Here is a 20,907-nt window from a genome sequence, read left to right as displayed (position 1 = left end):
TTCACTAAGTGCTTGCTGAGCACTTGCCCATTTTCCTTTATTTGCAAAATGCAGGAATTTAATGTATCTTTGGGTACAATTTAGGAATAAGGTCTAAGTTTCTATGATACATTGTTGCCATTTAAAAATAAATGTAACATAATGCTTCTATCCATTTTTGATAATATGGTGTTCCATTTTATTAATATGTTTTCTAGTATTTTGACTTACACGTTTTTTTTGTGCTTTGCTATTTACTAGTTGAAACCACTTTAGTTCATTAAGATTCAGAAGGAGTGTATAAACATGTATGCCATTTTAATGCAGGATATTATTTCATTATGAATATGCCTATATTGTTAATTTCATCTAAATAGTACATGTGGTATTGATATGAGGCTAAAAGGCATTAAATATTCTTGTATGTTAAATGTTCCAGTTAAAGAGAATGTTAGCTGTTGAGTTTTAAAAAATGTTTATTCAATTCAAACACATGATTGATAAAATTAGCTCCTTAAAACTATAAAGTACAAAAAGCTGAAATATCCATCAACAGTACAATAGAATTCCAGTTTATTCTGAGAGCAGATCAGCCAAGATGAACAAATCAGTCTTGTAATTGCGTACCAGAGGTCAAAAAATTAGCCCTACCAAATGAGGAGGGAGAGGAAATGCTGAGACCTAGAAGAAAGGTCATAATATTTGGACTGAATAAAAGCAATTCACTAATAGCAATTTCCCTTCATCTGACAGCAATTATAGAAAGTTTTTAAAAATCCTGTTAAAATGGACAAAAAGTATTTTCTGAATAGTTAAGAAAAGATTATAATAAATGCTGAGTATTCTACAGCACGTATAGGATCTCATTTTTTTTCCAAGTGAGGATGCTGTTTTCTTCAGCATCCTGTAAGCCAAGTTCCAATTTTGGACAGGTCCTAGGAAACAACATCTGTAAAGACAGAAATGGGATGAGGCGATTAATTGTAAGTACATTTCTATAGAGAGTATTGCACTTGGAATGTGTGAAAATCTCTCTGAAGATTGATAGAGATGAGGATTGTAAACAGCTTTGAAATCCCCACAGCGATAGCACACATGCTAATAGTGAATGATTCTCATATATTATTTTAAAGCAGAGAGTGCCTTATGATTTCCAGATCTTTGTCATGGACAAAGAATCTAAGTGCTATTCATTTGTGGTTCCTGATTCATTTGTTCCTGGAGAGATTAGCTAAAATTAAGGGAGTGGATGAAAGAACCACCAGTTCCTTTCCCATGTATATAGTAAATACAAACAGACCTCCAGCCATTACACATCTCTCTCTCATGTCAGATGGAAGATGTAACATCTTCCACACAAAATGGAAAGAGACACTTCTACTGTGATGAAATGTATATGGCAAACCTAAGTAATTTAGGCCACAAAATATGCTACTTTAGCCAGAATTTTATGAGTAATCTACTTTTTCCATTTCACTCTGAACATACTGTCCTACCTACATTTTATTTATTAGTTGCTTGCTACAATGTAAAGGCAGAATATAGTTTAACAAATAATTATTCATCAACATTTCAGGCAAATGATCAAAGCTTGAGTTTATTGTTATACAATGCTGCTCTTTCATCCTTATTTCTGAATAGCAAATCTCATCAAGCATGACTGAGTTTTGTTTACTTGTATCTTCTCCCATACTTCCGAAATTTCTGTGTGTGTAGCTCTTCAGAATAAAATTAAGATAGGGGTAAGCCAATACAATTCAGCAACATCGGTGACATAGCCAAACATATAAAAGTCTTTCCCGACTGACCCTGAATGCCCATTTAACCCCCTTTCAAATATTGGCATTAAATTTCTACTTACAGAAAGTATATAGTGTCAATCAGGAGGGCAAAGCATTGATGATTGCAAGTAACAAGAAAAATGAACACTACGAATACGCACATAAAATAATAAGGGGAAAAAAAAGAAAAGGATAGCAAGGAGAGGTGGGGATTTGTTTGTTCTGAGGAAACACCTATTTTTCTGCTGTGAAAGTAAGAGGAAACCCAGACTAAAAAAAAAAAAAAAAAAAAAAAGAGGTGCTTTCTTGAAATGGTTTCTGTTAGATTCCCCATTATTTTACATATCATGGGAGATGGAGTTGTGCAGAATATTTTGGGAAGATTTCCACGTGGATTTATGACCTCACTGGGGGTGCACAAAAAGAATCAATATCAATTAAACTATAATTGACCCTTGGACAGTATGGGGGTCAGGGGAAAAGACTCCCACACTGTAGAAAATTCATGTGTAATTTCAGCTCCCCATACACTTAACTACTAATGCCCTACTGTTGATTAGAAGACTTGTTGATAATATAAACAGTTGATTAACACATATTTTGTATGTTCTATATATTTTATACTGTATTCTTACAATAAAGTAAGCTAGAGAAAAGAAAATGTTAGGAAAATCATAAGTAAGATAAAACATACTGTCGAAGTGGATCATCAGAAAGGCTTTCATCCTCATCGTCTTCACATCCAGGGAGCTGAAGAGGAGGAGGAAGAGGAGGGGTTGGCATTACTGTCTTAGGGGTGGCAGAGGAGGAAGAAAATCCATGCAAAAGTGGACCCTCCCAGTTCAAAGCCCTGTTGTTCAAGGGTCAACTGCACAATCAAGTTTTGATAAGAAGACTCAGTTTTCAAACTTGATTTTAAGCAGATATGTATCTAGGTACTCATATTCGGATGTAATATTACATAGAACTTAAACACTCCTGGTTAAGCAGAAGTCGAATAACCAAGTTTCCTAAGTAGAAATCAACCTATTGGAGGAAAGCTGAGGAGAGAGTGAGGGTCTTGGCATGACAGAGTGTAGGCAAGACATATGTTTGGGTTTGTATATCTGTTGTTCGGAAATAAAGAGCAAATTGGGTATTGGATTAGGGGAAACATATTTCTCGTTTCCCATGAGAGAGCCATGCTTTGGGCACCACATTTGCAAAGTAGATTGATTATTGGAATCCACTTCCAGTGGGTTTTGTGGCAAGCTGAGACATCTATTGACAGCATCCATAGACTCTTCAGAGCTTGGAGTGGAAAAGACCTTGAACTTAGAACACACCAAATTTGTTATGTGATTGAAGTCTTCTTTTCTTACTTTTGTTTTAGGAAACACTTAAAGCCACGTACTTTGCGGAGGCAATGTTCTCCATTTATTAAATACAGAGGATTAACTCATCCAATCCACTGCAACCACCTTATAAGGGTGTTACTCTAATTCTCTCCATTTGGTGGATGGATAACTGAGGCTAAGAGATAAAAGTAAATTGCTCCTTGTGGGGGAGGTGAAATTCCAGTTCAGACTGTCCGGGCTCTAGATCCTGTACTTTTAACCAATAGCGCTTGGCTTCTTTTCCTTGTATTTATCGCTTTCAAAAAAGATTAACTGTATGCAAACTAAGATGTCAACTAACCAGAGGGCCTGCAAGGGTTAACGCGGAAACACATCCCCGAGCTGAAGAAACAAAAACAAACCGGGCAGCCAGAGCCCCCGAAAGCCGCGGTAGGAAATTCAATGGGCCTCCTGTTCCTTTAAACTCTCGCTTTCGCCCCCGCGGACCCTTTACAAAGCCGCGGCGGCGGCGGGGACCACGCTGCTGCGCGCCGCCCTCTGCCGCCCTCCCGCGCCGGGCTGGGGTCCGAGGGGGCTTCGCAGGGTCAGTAACCCAGAACTGACTCTGGTGTGCTTTCTCCACACCCCAGCCAAGGCCAGACCCAGCCTCCGGGAAGGCGGGGAGGGAGAGCTGTGGTTAACCCTTTAGTGCCCAGGGAGACCCCCGCCAGTGTCGAGGCGGGGCGCAATCGCCCTCCGCAGTAGCGCGCGAAGGCGGCCTGGGAGCCAGGTGGGTGGGGGCGCAGTTGGTGAAGCTGCCCAGGGCGCGCGGGCCGGGTGCGGGGATGGTGCCCCGGACGCGCGGAGGTACCGCCCCGCGCTCCCCCGCTAGCTCCCGGGGCCCGTCCCCTCTCCCCGCGCTCCGGGGCCGCCGGCTGCCGGGGGCGCGCGGGGCTGGAGTGGCCCTCTCCCTCCCCCTCGCTAGGCTTCCCCGGCTCGCTCTGCTGGCGGCGACCCCTGTGCCAGCCTCGAGGAAAGTGCAGCCATTGGACAGGTCTGTGCGGGCTGCTGGTTTCAGGGAGGAAGGTGGGAGAAGCCTGGAGGAGCGAAGGGGAGGGCGGAGGGAGGAGGGAGGAGGGTGCGGCGGCAGATCTGGCAAATTGCGAGCCGCCTTCCCTCCTCAAAGTGTGGAGCAGGAGCGCGGAGGAGCGCGACGACGGCGGCGCCTCCTCCGCCACCAAACTCCTGGGGCTCCGCAGGGGCTTGGGTCCACCTCCTCCTGAGCCTGGAGGAGCCCTCTCCCGATAGGTTCCAGCCAGACTCCCCCCACCCCACCCTTTTCCTTTCTTCTTCCTTTTTTTTTTTTAAAAAAAAAACACACATTTTTTTGCTGGCTTCGGACCTCAGACTGCTGCAGCCCGAACGTTCCGAGGGCTTAGCTCTTTGGAGCTGCCCATTCCTCCGGCTGCGAGAAAGGACGCGCGCCCTGCGTAGGGCGAAGAAGAGAAGCAAAACTTGTCGGAAGGGTTTCGGCATCAACCTCCTTCCTGCAAACCTAAACCTCCTGCCGGGGCCATCCCGAGACCGAGGAAAGTTCCTGCGGAGCCGACCATCCTTAGTGGATCTGGAGCTGGCAGCGGCGCAGGCTGTGGAATTAGATCTGTTTTGAACCCAGTGGAGCGCATCGAGGGGGCTCGGAAGTCACCGTCTGCGGGCACCCGGGTGGCTTGTTGTTCAGGGTCGGGTGAAGGCTGCGAGGGTGGCAAGTTGCAAAGAAAACCCCGGAGGTCCGGAGAGGGCTGCGCTCCTGCTGGCGCTGGCGTCTTCACCTCTTCGGCTCCCTGCTGTGAAATCCCAGCGAAATTTACAAAGGCCTCTGGATCCCGCCGAGACCGGTCCGCAGCGCTTGACCCAGTCGCCCCTATCGCTTCGGGAGTCCCCGAGCACCGGCGAAGGACTGGCGGGCGGGGTAGGGAGGTGGCGGCGGCGGCATGGCGAGGTTCCCGAGGGCCGACCTGGCCGCTGCAGGAGTTGTGCTACTTTGCCACTTCTTCCTGGACCAGTTTCAGTTCGCCGAAGGGAAGCCCGGAGACCAAATCCATGGTAAGAAGCACTTTGGCTTGTTGATTTTGTGCTCAGTTGAAGACCTCTCTGGCACCCTCGTTCCTCCTACCCCCTCCCCCCGCATCACCTGTCTGCCCTTGGGGAAAGTTACTGCAGTTGCTTTTCGGGTAAACTTAGGCTTCTCAAATGGGGAAAAGAGGGTTAACAAGAGAAGGACGCCGGGGACTAAGGGTTTTCTTGAGGCTTTTGGGCTTACTTCACCTGGGCGGCAGGGGGTGGTACTGTCTCCCCCAAGTTGCCCAGTGTGAGAGCAAAGCTTCTTCTGTTGATACGTCTCCTAGCACCTGGCATCTCCAGGCTGCCTGCTCTCCGTCTCCCCTCCTTCCTCGCTGCTGGTTAAACTAAGCGAGTGTGTGGTGGGGGTGCGTGGGGACATGGTGAAAGCCCAGGGTTGCGGGTCTCCCCTCTGCATGAGAACATTCCCTGTGGCAGCACCTTCCTCTCCTTGGCGATCCCCACTAGCTCCGTCTTGTGAACTGGTCTGAGCGGGCGCTGGAAGTGGGGCGGGGTAGGTGGGGCAGGCGCAGAGGTGGGGAGCAGGTGGAAAAGGTGGGAAAGGGCGCGCTTCTGGAGACCTACCCCTGCCCCCATTGTCCTCCACCTGCCGGCTTCACAGACAGGCCTGGACACCCTAACTTTGTCCCCGAGAGGACCCCCGACCTCCGCCCTCTTAGTGGCGGTCCAGCCAGGTGCACGTCCTGCGAGGAGCCCCGTCCCCGGGGCGATCGCCGAGCGGGAGGTGCCGGCTGCCTCCTGGGACCCTGCCCTCTGCGAACTGGGTGCCTACTTCCCATTTCTGCCTTTCAGTGAAGAAAGTGAAGACACAGGCAGAAAGAGATCTTGGCAGAAATTGGTGAACTCGGGTGCACTTAGGAGGTGAAACGAGAAATAAAAATAAAAAACTTGAAAGGAAAAGAAAAGGAAAACTTTCTCTGTAAGATAATCAATTTATTCTGTTCCGCTGTGTGTGTGTGTGTGTTTAATGATCACCTGGTCAACAGTCAAACTTGAGAGGCACAGATGGAAAGCTGGGGACACCTGGGGATTCCAGGCAAGGTGAATCTTGTAGATCTTAAAGGAAACCCTTGAGTGAAATTTAACAAGCCGAGACTTAGAAGACAGTCACAACACCTGGTGTAAATTGTTCTAGATAAAGCACAGATACTGACTCTGCGCTCTTATTTACGATTGGAGGGGTGTGTGTGTTGGAGTGTATGTGCAGGGAGGCAATATGATGACAACACTTAAAGCTGAGAATAAAATGCAAATTTCTTGGGTGTTGATTTGTCTTCATCACATTTAATTATTCTGCATTAATGGACCTAGGTTGTTCTTGACTGTGTATGATTTATGATAGGAGACTATACCTTTTGCTTATTTCTCCATATGTTTCATTGGTAGGAAAAAAATAACACTTTTAGCCTTCCAGGAAAGACATTTATTTAAAAATTACAACAGTAATTTTCATGTACTTATTCATGGTATGAATAGATGACTCTACCACAGAGGAGGTTAGAAAGATGTGTGTGCCAACATGCATCCCAAGTTGTTTGTTTAAATTTTCTTTGACACTAGGAATAAATAATGCATTTGCAGTAAAAAAAAATTTTAAATAAATAAACGTCAACAAAATATTTATCTTTTTCCAAACCTTTTTCAGTGTTACTGAAAAAAGAATATACACATACACACACACACACACACACACACACACACACACACACACGCTACATTTTCTATTCCAAGAAGTTCTGAAATTGAAGATGAAATTCATCCCAAAGTAAGATTGGCTGTATAATTAAAAGCCCTTGCTTTGGGAAATATAAAATACTTAAAATGTTCAACATCAATGTACTGTTATTTTAAACTAGTTGGATATTTCTGATGGGAATTCTCTAGAAATCCATATATTGATAGAATTGATTTTAAAAAGAATAGTTTTAAATTCCTTGGCAAATTTTTGAATACTTTTTTTTTAATAAACCAAAGTAGCTTCTTCCCTAGACATCAATTTATACGTAGTTTTATGAAATAATATTGGAATTAAATGGTTAGCTTACTGAATATATAAAAATAGCAAGGTGAAACAGGAAAAAATACAATTTTATTTGTAAAATAGCCTATGTAAAAGTTCAACATGGGGGAAAAAGTCCAACAGTCTTGAAATTTGGCATGCAACAATCAGGATTTTTATTACAGACATTTTGGCACGGGAAAAATATCTGATTTCATAACAGGGACATTTTATTGTGTATTGCTTTAGTAAATGCTGCAGTTAATTTTATTGCCACTAGAGGGCAGAGAAACTGCTAATTTCCTCTATTCCCTTTCTGTTTTAGAGGGAAGTAGTTTATTCTTATCATATTATTTATGCTTATTTTAGTTGTTCTTTGTCTGGTTGAATGTTTTTTGGTTTTCTGCTTTTGTTGGAGTTAAACAATTAACTTTGAAATATTACTTATTTGTGGAGTTTGTTGTGAGAGTGTTGCTGTTGAGACATAATTACTAGTTTCTATTTGCATATAAACCTAGAGGGGTTAATTCAAGTGAATATTTATTATAAAATGGACATCTGTCATATTGTTGGATAAAAGTTATTTTGTCAATCAGTGATTTGGGGCTGCATGCAAAACTTTAAAAATATGAAATGTAAGCTTCTTTTTCCTTTAGAGAATACATACAAGTTTTGAAGCAGGAGGTTGGCTAAGTTGGGACTGAGACGTAATTGTGGTGCACAACATTCATATTAGAGATAATTTTTTGTTGTTGTTCATAGATGTCTGCATAGAGGTTTGAAATTATCATAATCAGGAGAATTTGCTCATTTCAGTGTGTTCTTCAGCAATTGACTCTTGTCAGGGAGAATGTATTTGAATAAAACTTAAAGATACTAATTTTGCTCCAGACAAGTTTCTTCACTGCTAGAATCAGATATTCTCATGGAGAGATGTAGAAAATATGTGTCATTATCAATAAGTTTTGTCATTTTTTTCCTAAAAGCTTTCTCCTATTGCAGAAACATTATGTTTTTAAAGAGGAATAAGTTGACCAACAAACTTGATCATGGGATCTAAAGTCTTCAGCTCAGGGCTGGGTGCGGTAGCTGACGCCTATAATCTCAGCATGTTGGGAGGCCGAGGTGGGCAGATTACCTGAGGTCAGGAATTTGAGACCAGCCTGGCCAACATGGTGAAACCCCATCTCTAGTACAAATACAAAAATTAGCCGGGTGTGGTGGCGCATGCCTGTAATCCCAGCTACTCAGGAAGCTGAGGCAGGACAATCGATTGAACCCAGAAGGCAGAGAGGTAGCAGTAAGCCAAGATCGCGCCATTGCCTGGGCGGCCAACAAAGGGAGACTCTGCCAAAAAAAAAAAAAAAAGGATAAAAGTAATTAAACAAATAAAGAAGTAAAGTCTTCAGCTGCTTCCCCATCACATTATAGAGTCTCTTCTCCATGGTCGTCTTCAAGGCCATTGCCATGTGGCCTCAAGCACTTTCCCACCCTATCTACCCTGCCTCTTCTTTAATGCTCTCACCACATGAGCTTCTGGAAGTTCCCTGAGTGTGTACCATGCATTACCACTTCTGCCATTTCTCCTGCTCGTCCTTCTCTAACTCTGTCTCCACCCATCCATGTTCTAATTTTTTCTACAGATTTATCTCACGTGACACTCTCCACAAAAAGATGTGTTGTCTTAGAATTCTCAGCACACTTTATGCCTTTTCCAAAGGCACTTGCATGACTTTGCTTGATATTGTAGGGTTTCCTTTTCTTTACACGTCTGCATCTCTCTCGTGTATTCTACTAGACCAGACCATATATTTCTGAATCTGCTGTGGCAACTACCAATAAATAGTTGTGTTAAATGGTTGTTGGACTGAACTGAACTTAATAGAACTATAGTTTAAGCTGAGCTATTAACTTGAATGTCACCTTGGGAGACTTTTTAAATAATTCCCATGCTAAGACTGTTTCCATCAATAGGATAGAAATAAATATAAAACTAATTTCACAGGATAGTTGTTAAAACCAAAGCATAATATCCAGAAGTCTGCTAAACTATCCTACTAATAGGTGGAACTTCAAAAAGTTCATTCAGCCATTCTTCTATCCTGCTGGTTTCTGGGTGAATGTTCACTCATGTTCTTAATCTTATATCTTTTTGTTTATACATTTCTTTTAACAATTATTTATTTTTCAATTTGTAATTATATCTATTTAAGCTTGTACAACATGAAGCTTGCTTATTTTCAAATTCTATGTATAAGAGAAACCAAATTGCATTTGTATGTTTGTGTCTGAATTACTTAGCAGTGTTCCCCAGCTTCATCCATGCTATCGCGAATAGCAAGACCCTCTTTTTTAAGGCTAAATAATATTCCACTGTGCATATATATGTAGTATGAATGCAATATATGTAATATATATGTACTATATATGCAATATATGATATATATGTACTATATATGCAATATATAATATATATGCACATGTGCAATATATATGCACTATATATGTAATATGTATGATATATATGCACTATATATGCAATGTGTATAATATGTATGTACTATATATGTCATATATATGCACTGTATATGGAATATATATCCAGTTATTCATCAGTGGACACTCAGGTTGTTTCCATATCTTGGCTATTGTGAATAATGCTTCAATTAACATGGGAGTGAAGATATCTCTACAAGGAACTAATTTTATTTTCTTCATGTATATATCCAGAAGATAGATTGCTGAGTCATATGGCAATTTTATTTTTAATTTTTTGAAGCAACTTATATTGTGCTTTATAAGACTGTACCAATTTACATTCCCACCCACAGTGTGTAAGGGTTCCCTTTTCTCCACTTCCTCACCCATTCTTGTTATCTGTTGTGTTTTTGGCAATAGCCATCTTAATATCAGTCGGTGTGAGGTGATACCTCATTGTGGTTTCCATTTGCATTTCCCTCGTGATAGTGATATTGAGCGCCTTGTCATATACCTGTTGGCCATTTTTTGTCTTCTTTGGAGAAATGTCTATTTTTAGGTCCTTTCCCCATTTTAAAATCAGGTTATTTAACTTAAACTTTCTATTGATAGGTAGGACTTTCAGAAAGTTTATTCCATTATTCTCCTCTACTGCTTTTCTGACTGTATGTTTACTTATGTTTTTAATTTAATATCTTGAAATACAGTATAGATGCATCCATATATGATGGTGGTGGTGTGTTATTTCACTGAAGATGAAGACTATTAAGTAATTTTTGTTCTTTGTGAAATTGCTTTTGAATTAAACTGTCTTTAGGCCTCCTGCCAATAAACTTTAATGAAGGAGGCTTTAAAAATATGGTCTCGTCTGGGTGCAGTGGCTCATGCCTGTAATCCCAGCACTTTGGGAGGCTGAGGCAGTTGGCTCACAAGGTCGGGAATTCAAGACCATCCTGGACAACATGATGAATCCCTATCTCTATTAAAAATACAAAAATTTTCCAGGCGTAGTGGCGTGCACCCGTAATCCCAGCTACTCAGGAGGCTGAGGCAGGAGCATCGCTTGAACTTGGGATGCAGAGATTGCAGTGAGCTGAGATTGTACCACCTCACTCCAGCCTGGATGACAGAGGGAGACTCCATCTTAAGTATATCTATATTTTATCATAAAACTTGTTAGGAGGTGAGGTTCAGTGACTCACATCTGTAATTCAAACACTTTGGGAGGGCGAGGCAGGGGGATTGCTTGAGTCCATGAGTTGGAGACCAGCCTGGGAAACATAGGGAGGAGACCTCATTGCTACAAACATGTTTTTTTTTTTTTTTTTGAGACGGAGTTTCGCTGTTGTTACCCAGGCTGGAGTGCAATGGCGCGATCTCGGCTCACCGCAACCTCCGCCTCCTGGGTTCAGGCAATTCTCTTGCCTCAGCCTCCTGAGTAGCAGGGATTACAGGCGCGCGCCACCATGCCCAGTTAATTTTTTTGTATTTTTAGTAGAGACGGGGTTTCACCATGTTGATCAGGATGGTCTCAATCTCTTGACCTCATGATCCACCCGCCTCGGCCTCCCAAAGTGCTGGGATTACAGGCGTGTACAAACATGTTTTTAAAAATTAGCTGGTCTTGGTGGGGCACACCAGTAGTCCCAGCTACTTGGTAGGCTGAGGTGAGAGGATCACTTGAACCCAGGAGGTCAGGGCTGCAATGAGCTGTGATTACACCACTACATTTCAGCCTGGGCAACAAGTGTGACCCGGTCTCAAAAAATATAAAATAATGAAAAACTTGCTATGGTAGCTGTTACAGGGAGGTAGATGAGGATATTCTGCAATACTTTGCATAGTGTCTGCTCCCCGAGATAGTATGCCATCAGAAAATAAGAGAGAGAAAGAGATGTAGATAGGATGAGAGACCTTATGTTTCAATAACAGACATAGTTCTTTGGAACTCGTTTGTATCTTCTGGACGTTATAAATAGTGCTAAGAAGTTTTACCATTTAAATTTTGGTTTCTTGAAATCGCAGTGCCTACATTTTGTATACTAGCTTACCTCTGTCTTCATCTTACCTTTTCTACTTTTTCTCACTTTAAATCTTATTTGGTATTTGTTTTGGATATGGGGAAAAAGCAAATAAAATTGAATCGCCATAATACATAAGGTTGTGTATCACTGAGTTGCTTTCCGCCCTCTCCTAATCTGATGAATTCCAGTCCTTTGGCTTTATTCTGAGCACATTTCCCCAAACCTTTAATTATCTCTGTAGAGTACTCCATTCTAAGAGGCCTTTCTTCGCTGAGTTCACACAGGATGTCTTCCCTCACTGCCTCCCACACAGTGATTCTGTTAAGCTGAGGAAGTTACTACAGAATGACAGACTAAGTAGTGATGCTTTTATTAAGGCACTTTCTTCCACTGTTTATTGTGTTATAAATTAACAGGATGATAGTTGAGAAAAGATGAGAATATGAAATATTCCACGTGTGTTTATAACCAGACAGTGAACTCATTTCCTATTTATTGTTGGGTTTAATTTTCCTCTTTTTAATTAAAAAGGTGGTAAGCTGTGAAATGATAGTATAGATTTGTATATTTAAACAGAATTAGAGGTCTTGTCAGGGGCCTGTTTGGAATTAGCCTGTTAAATATTACAGATCTGAACATGGGGTCAGATACTATGTGACCTTACTGGAAATCTAGACTTTTAGTCTCTTCCTCCAGAGACCATCCAAACAGATCTAAGCACTAGTATCTTTCCTCTACCCATCAAATTAAAATAAGCTGTCCTCAGTGTTTCTGCTTGAGCCCTTATCATAGAGAGTGGTCTGTGATTTTTGTTAAGAGAGGGTCACAGGCCAAGAGGCAGATTGACTTCCTTTTTATTCATCTGGAATCTTATTACTCAGTTCCTCAATTATTTTTTACTCCATAATTGGACATTTTCCTTAGAATCTGTGGTGTTCGAGGTCTTGTCCTGTAGGTAAGGTGTGAAGCTCATTGAGGCTTTGAGAATATGGAGAGAATATGAAGAATTTGCCCCGTGGAAAAACTGCATAGGAATCTGAATATTTAAAAGTCAATTTTCTATATATTCCTTGGAGTGTTCAGTGATGTGAAAAGTCTAAATAAAACTGATACATTCTCTTTGAGCATGATGCTTGGTAAGTACACACTGGTTCATTTAGATTAGGATACTGTATTCTTGGGTCCAGCTGGAATATGGAACATTCAACATTCAATAATGTTTTTTGGGTAGTAGTTACAAGCTTCTGTGTGTATCTGCTTCCAGTGGTAACTTCCACCCTTTTCTCTCTGAAAGCATAATGTGGACATCCAATAAAATATTTATTTCTCTAAAGCCTAAAAGGGAAGTAAGATAGGTAGAATTTATCATTTTAGATCATGAAATGCACCAATAATGATGATTTTTAAGATGGGAAAGTCTTTTAGGTACATTTTAGGTACTGCTCATGCTGAATCTATTATACCTATTTGCTTATTTCTTTCCGATATACAAACTTAGACTGTAGCTACCACTGACCTAATGAACCTGGTTATTTATATGCTGTATTTTCATTCATTTGTCTGGTCAGAAGGGCCCACTGACCTTCCTGTGGGCATAGCTGGTGGGGGCAGGTCTGGTATTCCAGCTGACTCCTCCCTTTGGCTGTCTCTTCTCCTTTTCCTATATTTTCCCTTCAATTCACTGAGAATTGTCTATATTCAAATTACATAAATACAATCTGCATTGCAAAATATTCCAGTGAGAAGTATATGAAATAATTTTTGGCATACTGAATCATGTTCTTAGTGGATTTGGGTTCCTGTGATTTCAAGGAATCCTGTCCTCAACTTTTAATTTAAAAACATCCAACTTCTGAATTATTTTATCAGTCCATACTTTTATATTTAAGATTACCCAAAATGTACTGCCTGTCTATAATTCTTTCAAGAATTATTGCTTCTGATATTAGCCATTTTAATTGTGTTTACTATTTATATAGGTCCTGGGAATATATACCTTTGAATTTTTTGTTGATTTGTCATTTAGCCATTTGATTTGCTAATTCCAAGAAACAAAAATTGAACTAAGAGACATACCACTGTGTCTTTGCATTTTTTTTTCCTTTGGTGTTTGTTTGGAGCAGAAACAGAAGGGTCCCTTCAGTTTTTCTGTCATACAACAAAAATTTAAAGAATATTTTAATACCTTGAAAACTGTGGATGCCCCGTGAAAATCAAGTTAACTTGTGAGGTTAAAAGAAATTTTATTTCACATTTTAATTTGAGAGCATTCTTGCTGTATTACAAAGATACTGCTCAGTGCTTTATTTTCATATGCTGGTTTTGTTAAACTAGCATGGGATATTATATGTCTTGTATAATATATATTTGTACCTACTTTGAATCATAACTTGGCTTTAAAAATTTGATGTAGCATTAAAACATGTTTATTTTTTGTTCAAACTAAATGAATTTTATGAAAACCTTTTGTTTTATATGAAGTGTGAGTGAATATAGCTCTTGTATCAGAATCTCATGGTCACATTTGTTAATATGGAAAGACTTGTAAAGTACTGATGGGTATGTTGTGAAACAATCTTGGTGGAGACCGAGTTGTGTAATAAATCACATCACTTGCTGTTTTGTTTTTAGTAACTGCATGTACTTGGGTTGGTCTTAATTATAATCTGCTGATCCACAACTGATTTATTCTATTTTCCATCCATGGATAATTAGTGCTCTTGTGAACATCAGGGTATGAGCATCCTTACAAATGTCTTTTCCTGTTTACATGCAGGAGATGCTTGACTTCTATTTAGAGCTAGAATTTCTGGATTATTGGGTTTGTGAAAGGTCTACCTCAAAAAGATAAATTCTGAAATAAGCCCTGCTAAGATAATGTACTTTGAAGATAAAGAGGGTAGGGGAACCCATCATTATGCCTTTACTGACACACAGCCTTAATTGCTATAGCTTTGTAATAAGTCTTTATATCTGATGAAGCAAACCTGTCCTCCTGGTTCTTGCTCTTCAGAAGTTGGCTATTTCAGGAGACTCTTTCCTTTTCCAGAGCCATTTTAGAATAAACATTTCAGATTTTGCTACAAACTCTTGGGCTTTTGACTGCAATCCCATTAAATCTCTGGATCATTTTGTAAAGAATGTAATTTCTAAACAACTGGGAGACTATGTAATTATTTTTCCTACAACATCTAATGGCCAGAAGAAGAACCACAGGGCTTCATAACTTTTTTTTTTTTTTTTTGAGACAGAGTCTCACTCTGTTGCCCAGGCTGGAGTGCAGTGTCACGATCTTGGCTCACTGCAACCTCCACCTTCTGGGTTCAAGTGATTTTCCTGCCTCAGCCTCCTGAATAGCTGCAACTACAGGGCGCTACCACACGCGGCTAATTTTTGTATTTTTGGTGGAGATGGACTTTCACCATGTTGGCCAGGCTGGTCTCAAACTCCTGACCTCAAGTGATCCACCAATTTTGGCCTCCCAGAGTGCTGGGATTACAGACATGAGCCACTGCACCCAGACATCATAACAAATGTTAATGGTGACTACTTGGCAGTGACCTGTTTTTAGTTGAAATGATGTTTCTAGATGGAGAACTGGGGGGTTTTCTTATCATATCATCAAACTAACCATACATCCAATGGTTTCTTAGGAAACAAATAGGGGAATGATAGGTTAATTAAAATGAACAACTCAGCTAAGGGAAGGGAATATTAATACCTGGCTTCTTAGGAACTATCACAAAGTGAACTGAAGGCAAATAACACATGGACGTGGTGACATTTTTGCAGTGTGCCTCTTAGCATTGTATGTCTGGACCAGCAATGTTCCAACCAAGGCTTTGTCTTAAGTTTGCTGCATCTTAAGAAACAGCTCTGAAAGAATCGTAAAATCTCCAAGATTTCGGATTTTCCTTAGTGTTTGCTCACCGGCTGATTCATTTTGATCTCATTGGAGATTTACTTTGAAAGACAGTACAGTTTGCAAGTTGCTACCACGCTATAGATAATAGAATTTATGATTTTATTTAGATTACAGGCGTTTGCAAATTAGAGGTTTACGATTTTCATGTTTGATTTGAAAATGTGAACCCCACCTCCAGCTCAGCACAGTTGGTGACTGGCTACAGCTCTAACTCAGGCATAGTGATCTGAGCATTTTATAATCAGGAGTACATGGAAAAGCCAGGCAGCTTGTTTTATTTCTTGGTCGTTTAGCCTTCGTTATCCTTTTAACATCTGTTGTTCATTTCAGATATTTTTAAAAACAAGCAAGATTTAAAGTCATTCTGCACATGACTGTCTCATTGTCTGGACATTGCAAAACAGCTCCATACAGGAAGCCAGACTGGTGCAATCTCAGTTTTGTCAAGCTGTTTTTAGAAGAGAAGTTTGAAAGTAGGCACGGCCAATAAGGAGCTGATATTTTTTTAAGCCAAGCACTGGTGTTTGAGTTCGGACGGCTTTTCTCCATCCCCATTTCAGTTGTCCTGTCTTCAACAGGCCTGGCCTTTCTAGCCTGGCTTACTGCAAAGGCTTCCCACCTTGCCTCCAAAATTGCCCTGCTGGAACCCACTCTTCATTCCACAGCCAGAAAGATCTTTCAAAATGCAGATCTGGCTGTGTCCCTCCTCTGTGGGAACCACTCCTGTGCCTTCCTCTTGCTCTCATGCTGAAGGCATCTGGTCCTGTTCTACCTCTTCAGGTTCAAGTTCAGCACTTTCTGCCCTTCCCCAGGATCCCTATACATCGTCTCTGTTCTGAAATTCTGCACATGACTTTACCTCTTTTTGGGGCACCCTTTTCTCCTGTTTTTTTCCCAGGTCTCCACTTAGCCTTGATTTTTGATATAGTGAATCATTTTTTAAATTTAGGGTTTTTGCCCCAGCACCAAGTCTGAGAGTGGCGTTTTACCCAAGTGCACCCTACATGTTTTCATCATTTCACTGATCATCAATGGTAATTACTTGTGCCTGCATTTGACTATAAACTGCCTTCTGTGACTGATTCCTAATGCGTCCCTAGCTCCAAGTATAGGAAGCTCTCTGAAAATGTGCTGTAGGATGCTTGTTAGTGTTCCACTTTTATAAATGGTGTATTTTTTCAGGTTTATCACCCATGCAGAGGTTTATTGATACTTTCTTACCGTATGTTTCTTTGGGCAAAATTTCTCAGTTATAATTTCTATAATGTGATATCCTGGGTTAAAATATCAGTGACAGGCCAGGCACGGGGGCTCATTCATATAATCCCAACACTCTGGGAAGCCTCTACTAAAAATACAAAAAATTAACCTGGCGTGGTGGCGGGCGCCTGTAGTCCCAGCTACTCAGAGACTGAGGCACAAGAATCATTGGAACCCGAGAGGCGGGGGTGTCCAGCTTGGGTGACAGTGAGACTTTGTCTCAAAAATAAAGCTTAAAACAATGACAAAATGTACAGAGAAGGTAGAGATGGAGTGACTGCAGAGTAAGAGAATTTGTCATATATAAAAAACAGAACTCATTTACAAAGGATGGTTTACAAATGATGCAGTCATATAGCAAGCTAGGAAGAACAGAGAAAGGAATATTTTAACTGGTGTTATCAAGAGTAGTTTTACATTTCTGAGCTTTGTAAATCTGAGTAACATTTCAAAGGCTGGGAAAGGACAATTTTAATCCTCTCTAATAATTTATAATCCACAACTTGAATTGTCTGATAAAATATTAAAATTGGTTAATTTGCTTCTCTGGAGAAAATTCCAAAGTTAAAAATGATATATGGATAAACAACGAATGAAATAGAAATTAGAGATAGAGCCATGAAATTTGCATAATCAGCATCCACCTATCTCAAGGCGAAAGGTTCCAACTGGGAAATACCCCCTGGGAATTAGATATTCAAGAGATTTTTCAGATACAGATAACTGGGCAGCCTCTTAAATATTTTTCAACAAAAAAATCCAAACGATCTCTTAGTACTGCACTCAGTGACTTTAATTAACTCTTTTAATGGTCTTAATGAATCCACTCGCTCACATTTTAATCAGTTCAGGAAAGCATCTTCTATGTACTCAACAGTTTGTTTCTGTTATACTCAGAGCACGTTTTTTTCTTATCTTGGCTTTTATTGTTTTTCTTGAAACATTCTCCAGGGTTTTTCCTTTCTTCCATACTCATCGTATGGTGTGAACATCTGATGTTTTTATTTGCTCAGTATCTCTTGCTCCCATCCTTTGGTAACAGCATCCTCCTATTATTTAGGAATGTCCTCTCCCCACTGTACGTTGTTCTCTTGGGTTTCTTATAATACTGATATATTTCCCATAACCAGCTTGTGTCCAAAAAGTGGCCATGCAGAGTATACCTTCACCCTTGGACCTCAGGCTAACTGGTCTTTCTCTAACTATGCTCTGGAAAACAGAAGGTCTACCCACCCTCCCTTCCTCCCTTCCTTCCTCCCTCCCTCCTTCCCTCCCTCCTTCCCTTCCCTCCATCCCTCCCTCCCTCCTTTTCTGTCTTTCTGTCTTTCTTCTGGGAGTTGCTGCATTGGGAATATAAAAGTCTACACCTGTCCATAGGCAATCTTGGACTGCCCAAAGGCATAAACCAGGAAATTCCGATTCTGAGTTGGGATTTGTTACTTGCCGCTGAAAGAGTCTTGAGAAATCCACCGAAGTTTTCAATTATATTGTAATTGTATAAGTATTCAGTTGAGGACTATTCTGCCCACTAAATTGTAAGCTCTATGAGGGTAGGAACCAGATTTGTTTCCATTTTTTTGTTTGTTTTCTTGGCACTTTCACAGTGCTTGGTATATAGAAAGCACTTGATAAATACTTAATAAATTTTTCTGCATAATTTCATTTGGTAGGGCATATTCTCATTAAAATGATTCAAATCTCGGATGTTGGTGATAGATTCTTCTCTGTTGGTTTTCTTAGGTAATTTTTTTGTCTCATTCTGACATTACATATTCAATTCTTGTACCTGGGTCTTATTTTTCTCATCTTTCTTGGTGTTTCATTTAGTGTCTTCCTTTATTTGCCTAGCAGTTCCTGTCATTATTTTATTTTTCCTATGGGTATAGATAAACTTTCCAGGCAGTGGGAGACCATGAAAGAGAAAGCTTTAACTCTTTTTCTTAACTTTCAGAAATTTTAGGTTCAGGGGCACTTGTGCAGGTTTGTTATCAGGTAAACTTGTGCCACAGCAGTTTGTGGTACAGATTATTTTGTCACCCAGGTACTAAGCTTAGTACCCAATAGTTATTTTTCTGCTCCTCACCCTCCTCCTACCCTCCACCCTCAAGTAGGCCTCAGTGTCTGTTGATCCCCTCTTTATGTCCATGTGTTCTCATCATTTCGTTCCCACTTATAAGTGACAACATGCGGTATTTGGTTTTCTGTTCATGTATTAGTTTGTTAAGGATAACGTCCTCCATCCATTTTCCTGCAAAGGATATGATCTCATTCTTTTTTGGTGGTGCATAGTATTCCATGGTGTATACGTACCACATTTTCTTTATCCAGTCCATTATTGATGGGCATTTAGGTTGATTCCATGTCTTTGCTGTTGTAAATAGTGCTGCAGTGCACTTTCATATGCTTGTGTCTTTATGGTGGAATGATTTATATTTTTGACCCAGCAATCCCATTACTAGGTATACACCCAGAGCTTTAACTATTTCATGGATGACATATTATAGATTTTATTAGTCCAATAATCCGTACCCAGAAATAACCCATCAAACAGACCATAAGTGCTCCATAGCCAATGCTTATTCATTTTTTTTTTTTTTTGTTTAATACGTTTGTTTATTGGGATTTTCCAGAACTTTAAAAATTTAGAAATAAAACAAAAATAGTATAACTATACTTCAGACATAGGAGGTAGCACATAGTAGGCTCTTAATTTAAAAATTGCTGACTGACTTATTGAATAGTCCACAAAGGTCTGTCTTGCTTCTAATAAATGCATTGACTCGTCTCCTTCCATTTATTTATTCAGTAACTAATCAGTAACTCACATGGAGGAATGCATCAATGCACTTATTAGATATAAAATAGGCTGTTGTAGGTTAATTGGAAACCTAGCCATTCTATCTCATTTTGTTTATACATAAGTTGGAGACTGCCATATGTTATACATTTATGTGTGATGTGTGCTTAAAATATATGACATTTCATGATATAATTTGAAATACCTTTGTAAAGTTCAATTTGCCTAATTTTTATATTAGTTAACCTTTCCCTCCACCACGGTAACTTCAGCTGGAAGATGTTTCTACTGTTAATTGAATTTTGTAATTCACTGTGTAAGACAGAAAAAGACATGGTTTCTATACATAAGGGGTGTGATTTACAAGAGACTATGTTCATGTATAGAACATGGATATAGTGCAAGGGACAAACCAATACTTGTGGGTGCACGAGAGAGCCAGGGAAGAGTCCCGCGGGGGTGTGAGTGGTGGGAAAGTTCTTCGGGGAAGACAACATTCCAATGTCTGGTGGTTGCTAAAAGGATGCTTTTGATGCCAGATGGGCTTGAGTCCAAATCTTGGCTCTGACATTTTCTCGCTGCCATTTTGACCTTGGGCAAAAATATTAACCCCCGAACCTCCATTTCTTCATCTGTAACACAGCAGTAAAATTACCCGTCTCTCCAGTCATAATAACTGTTGTCAAAAATGTCCGTTCTCTGAAGGTGTGGAGGAAATTAGAAGTGGGAAGTTAAGAATGTCAGAGACAGAGACAAAAAGGGGCAGGGCGTTTTCTCTGAAAATTTTAATCTCATTTAATATTAGTTAGTGATGTATCTACATTTCAAAGTGCCAGAGATAAAACCATCACCTTTGGTCTGGCGATGGTCCTGTGTGGTGCTACTCTTGTAGTCTGGGAAAAATTCAAGCCCCTGAGAGCCCTGGATGGCTATGGGAGCAGTAAGTTGCAGGCAGCAATATCTAACCAGGAGTGCTGACTGCACGTCCAGCAGGCTGGGACTTGCCTGGCTGCCTGCTGGAATGCAAAGCATTTCTCTTATTCACAGTCCTCCCCCTAGCTCATTGATAGCCCAGGGCCAGATCTCGATCTGAAGAACATTATTCCAATAAAACATGCATTAAAAGAACACTCAAAGGATTTATTTTTTAACAAACTCATGTTGTGTAAAATGAGATGAAGATCTCAGAAACAGTTTCCTTGGCATGGA

The 20,907-nt window shown here is 40.4% G+C and overlaps 1 protein-coding gene across 1 annotated transcript in view; it reads left to right on the top strand.

The window, feature by feature from the left end:
- Nucleotides 1–4,231: 4,231 nt before the first annotated feature.
- PLXDC2 (plexin domain containing 2) overlaps nucleotides 4,232–20,907 on the top strand; it is a 438,114-nt gene continuing 421,438 nt past the window's right edge. Inside the window, exon 1 of the mRNA XM_012450101.3 lies at nucleotides 4,232–5,179. Coding sequence (XP_012305524.2) covers nucleotides 5,068–5,179 — 112 coding nt within the window. The 5' untranslated portion in view covers nucleotides 4,232–5,067. The remainder of the gene's footprint in view (nucleotides 5,180–20,907) is intronic.

This window comes from Aotus nancymaae, unplaced genomic scaffold (genome assembly GCF_030222135.1).
Source record: "Aotus nancymaae isolate 86718 unplaced genomic scaffold, 86718_ANA_hifiasm-v0.15.2.pri h1tg000077l, whole genome shotgun sequence".
Classification (NCBI taxonomy): Eukaryota; Metazoa; Chordata; class Mammalia; order Primates; family Aotidae; genus Aotus; species Aotus nancymaae.
This window is presented reverse-complemented; position numbering and strand designations above follow the sequence as displayed.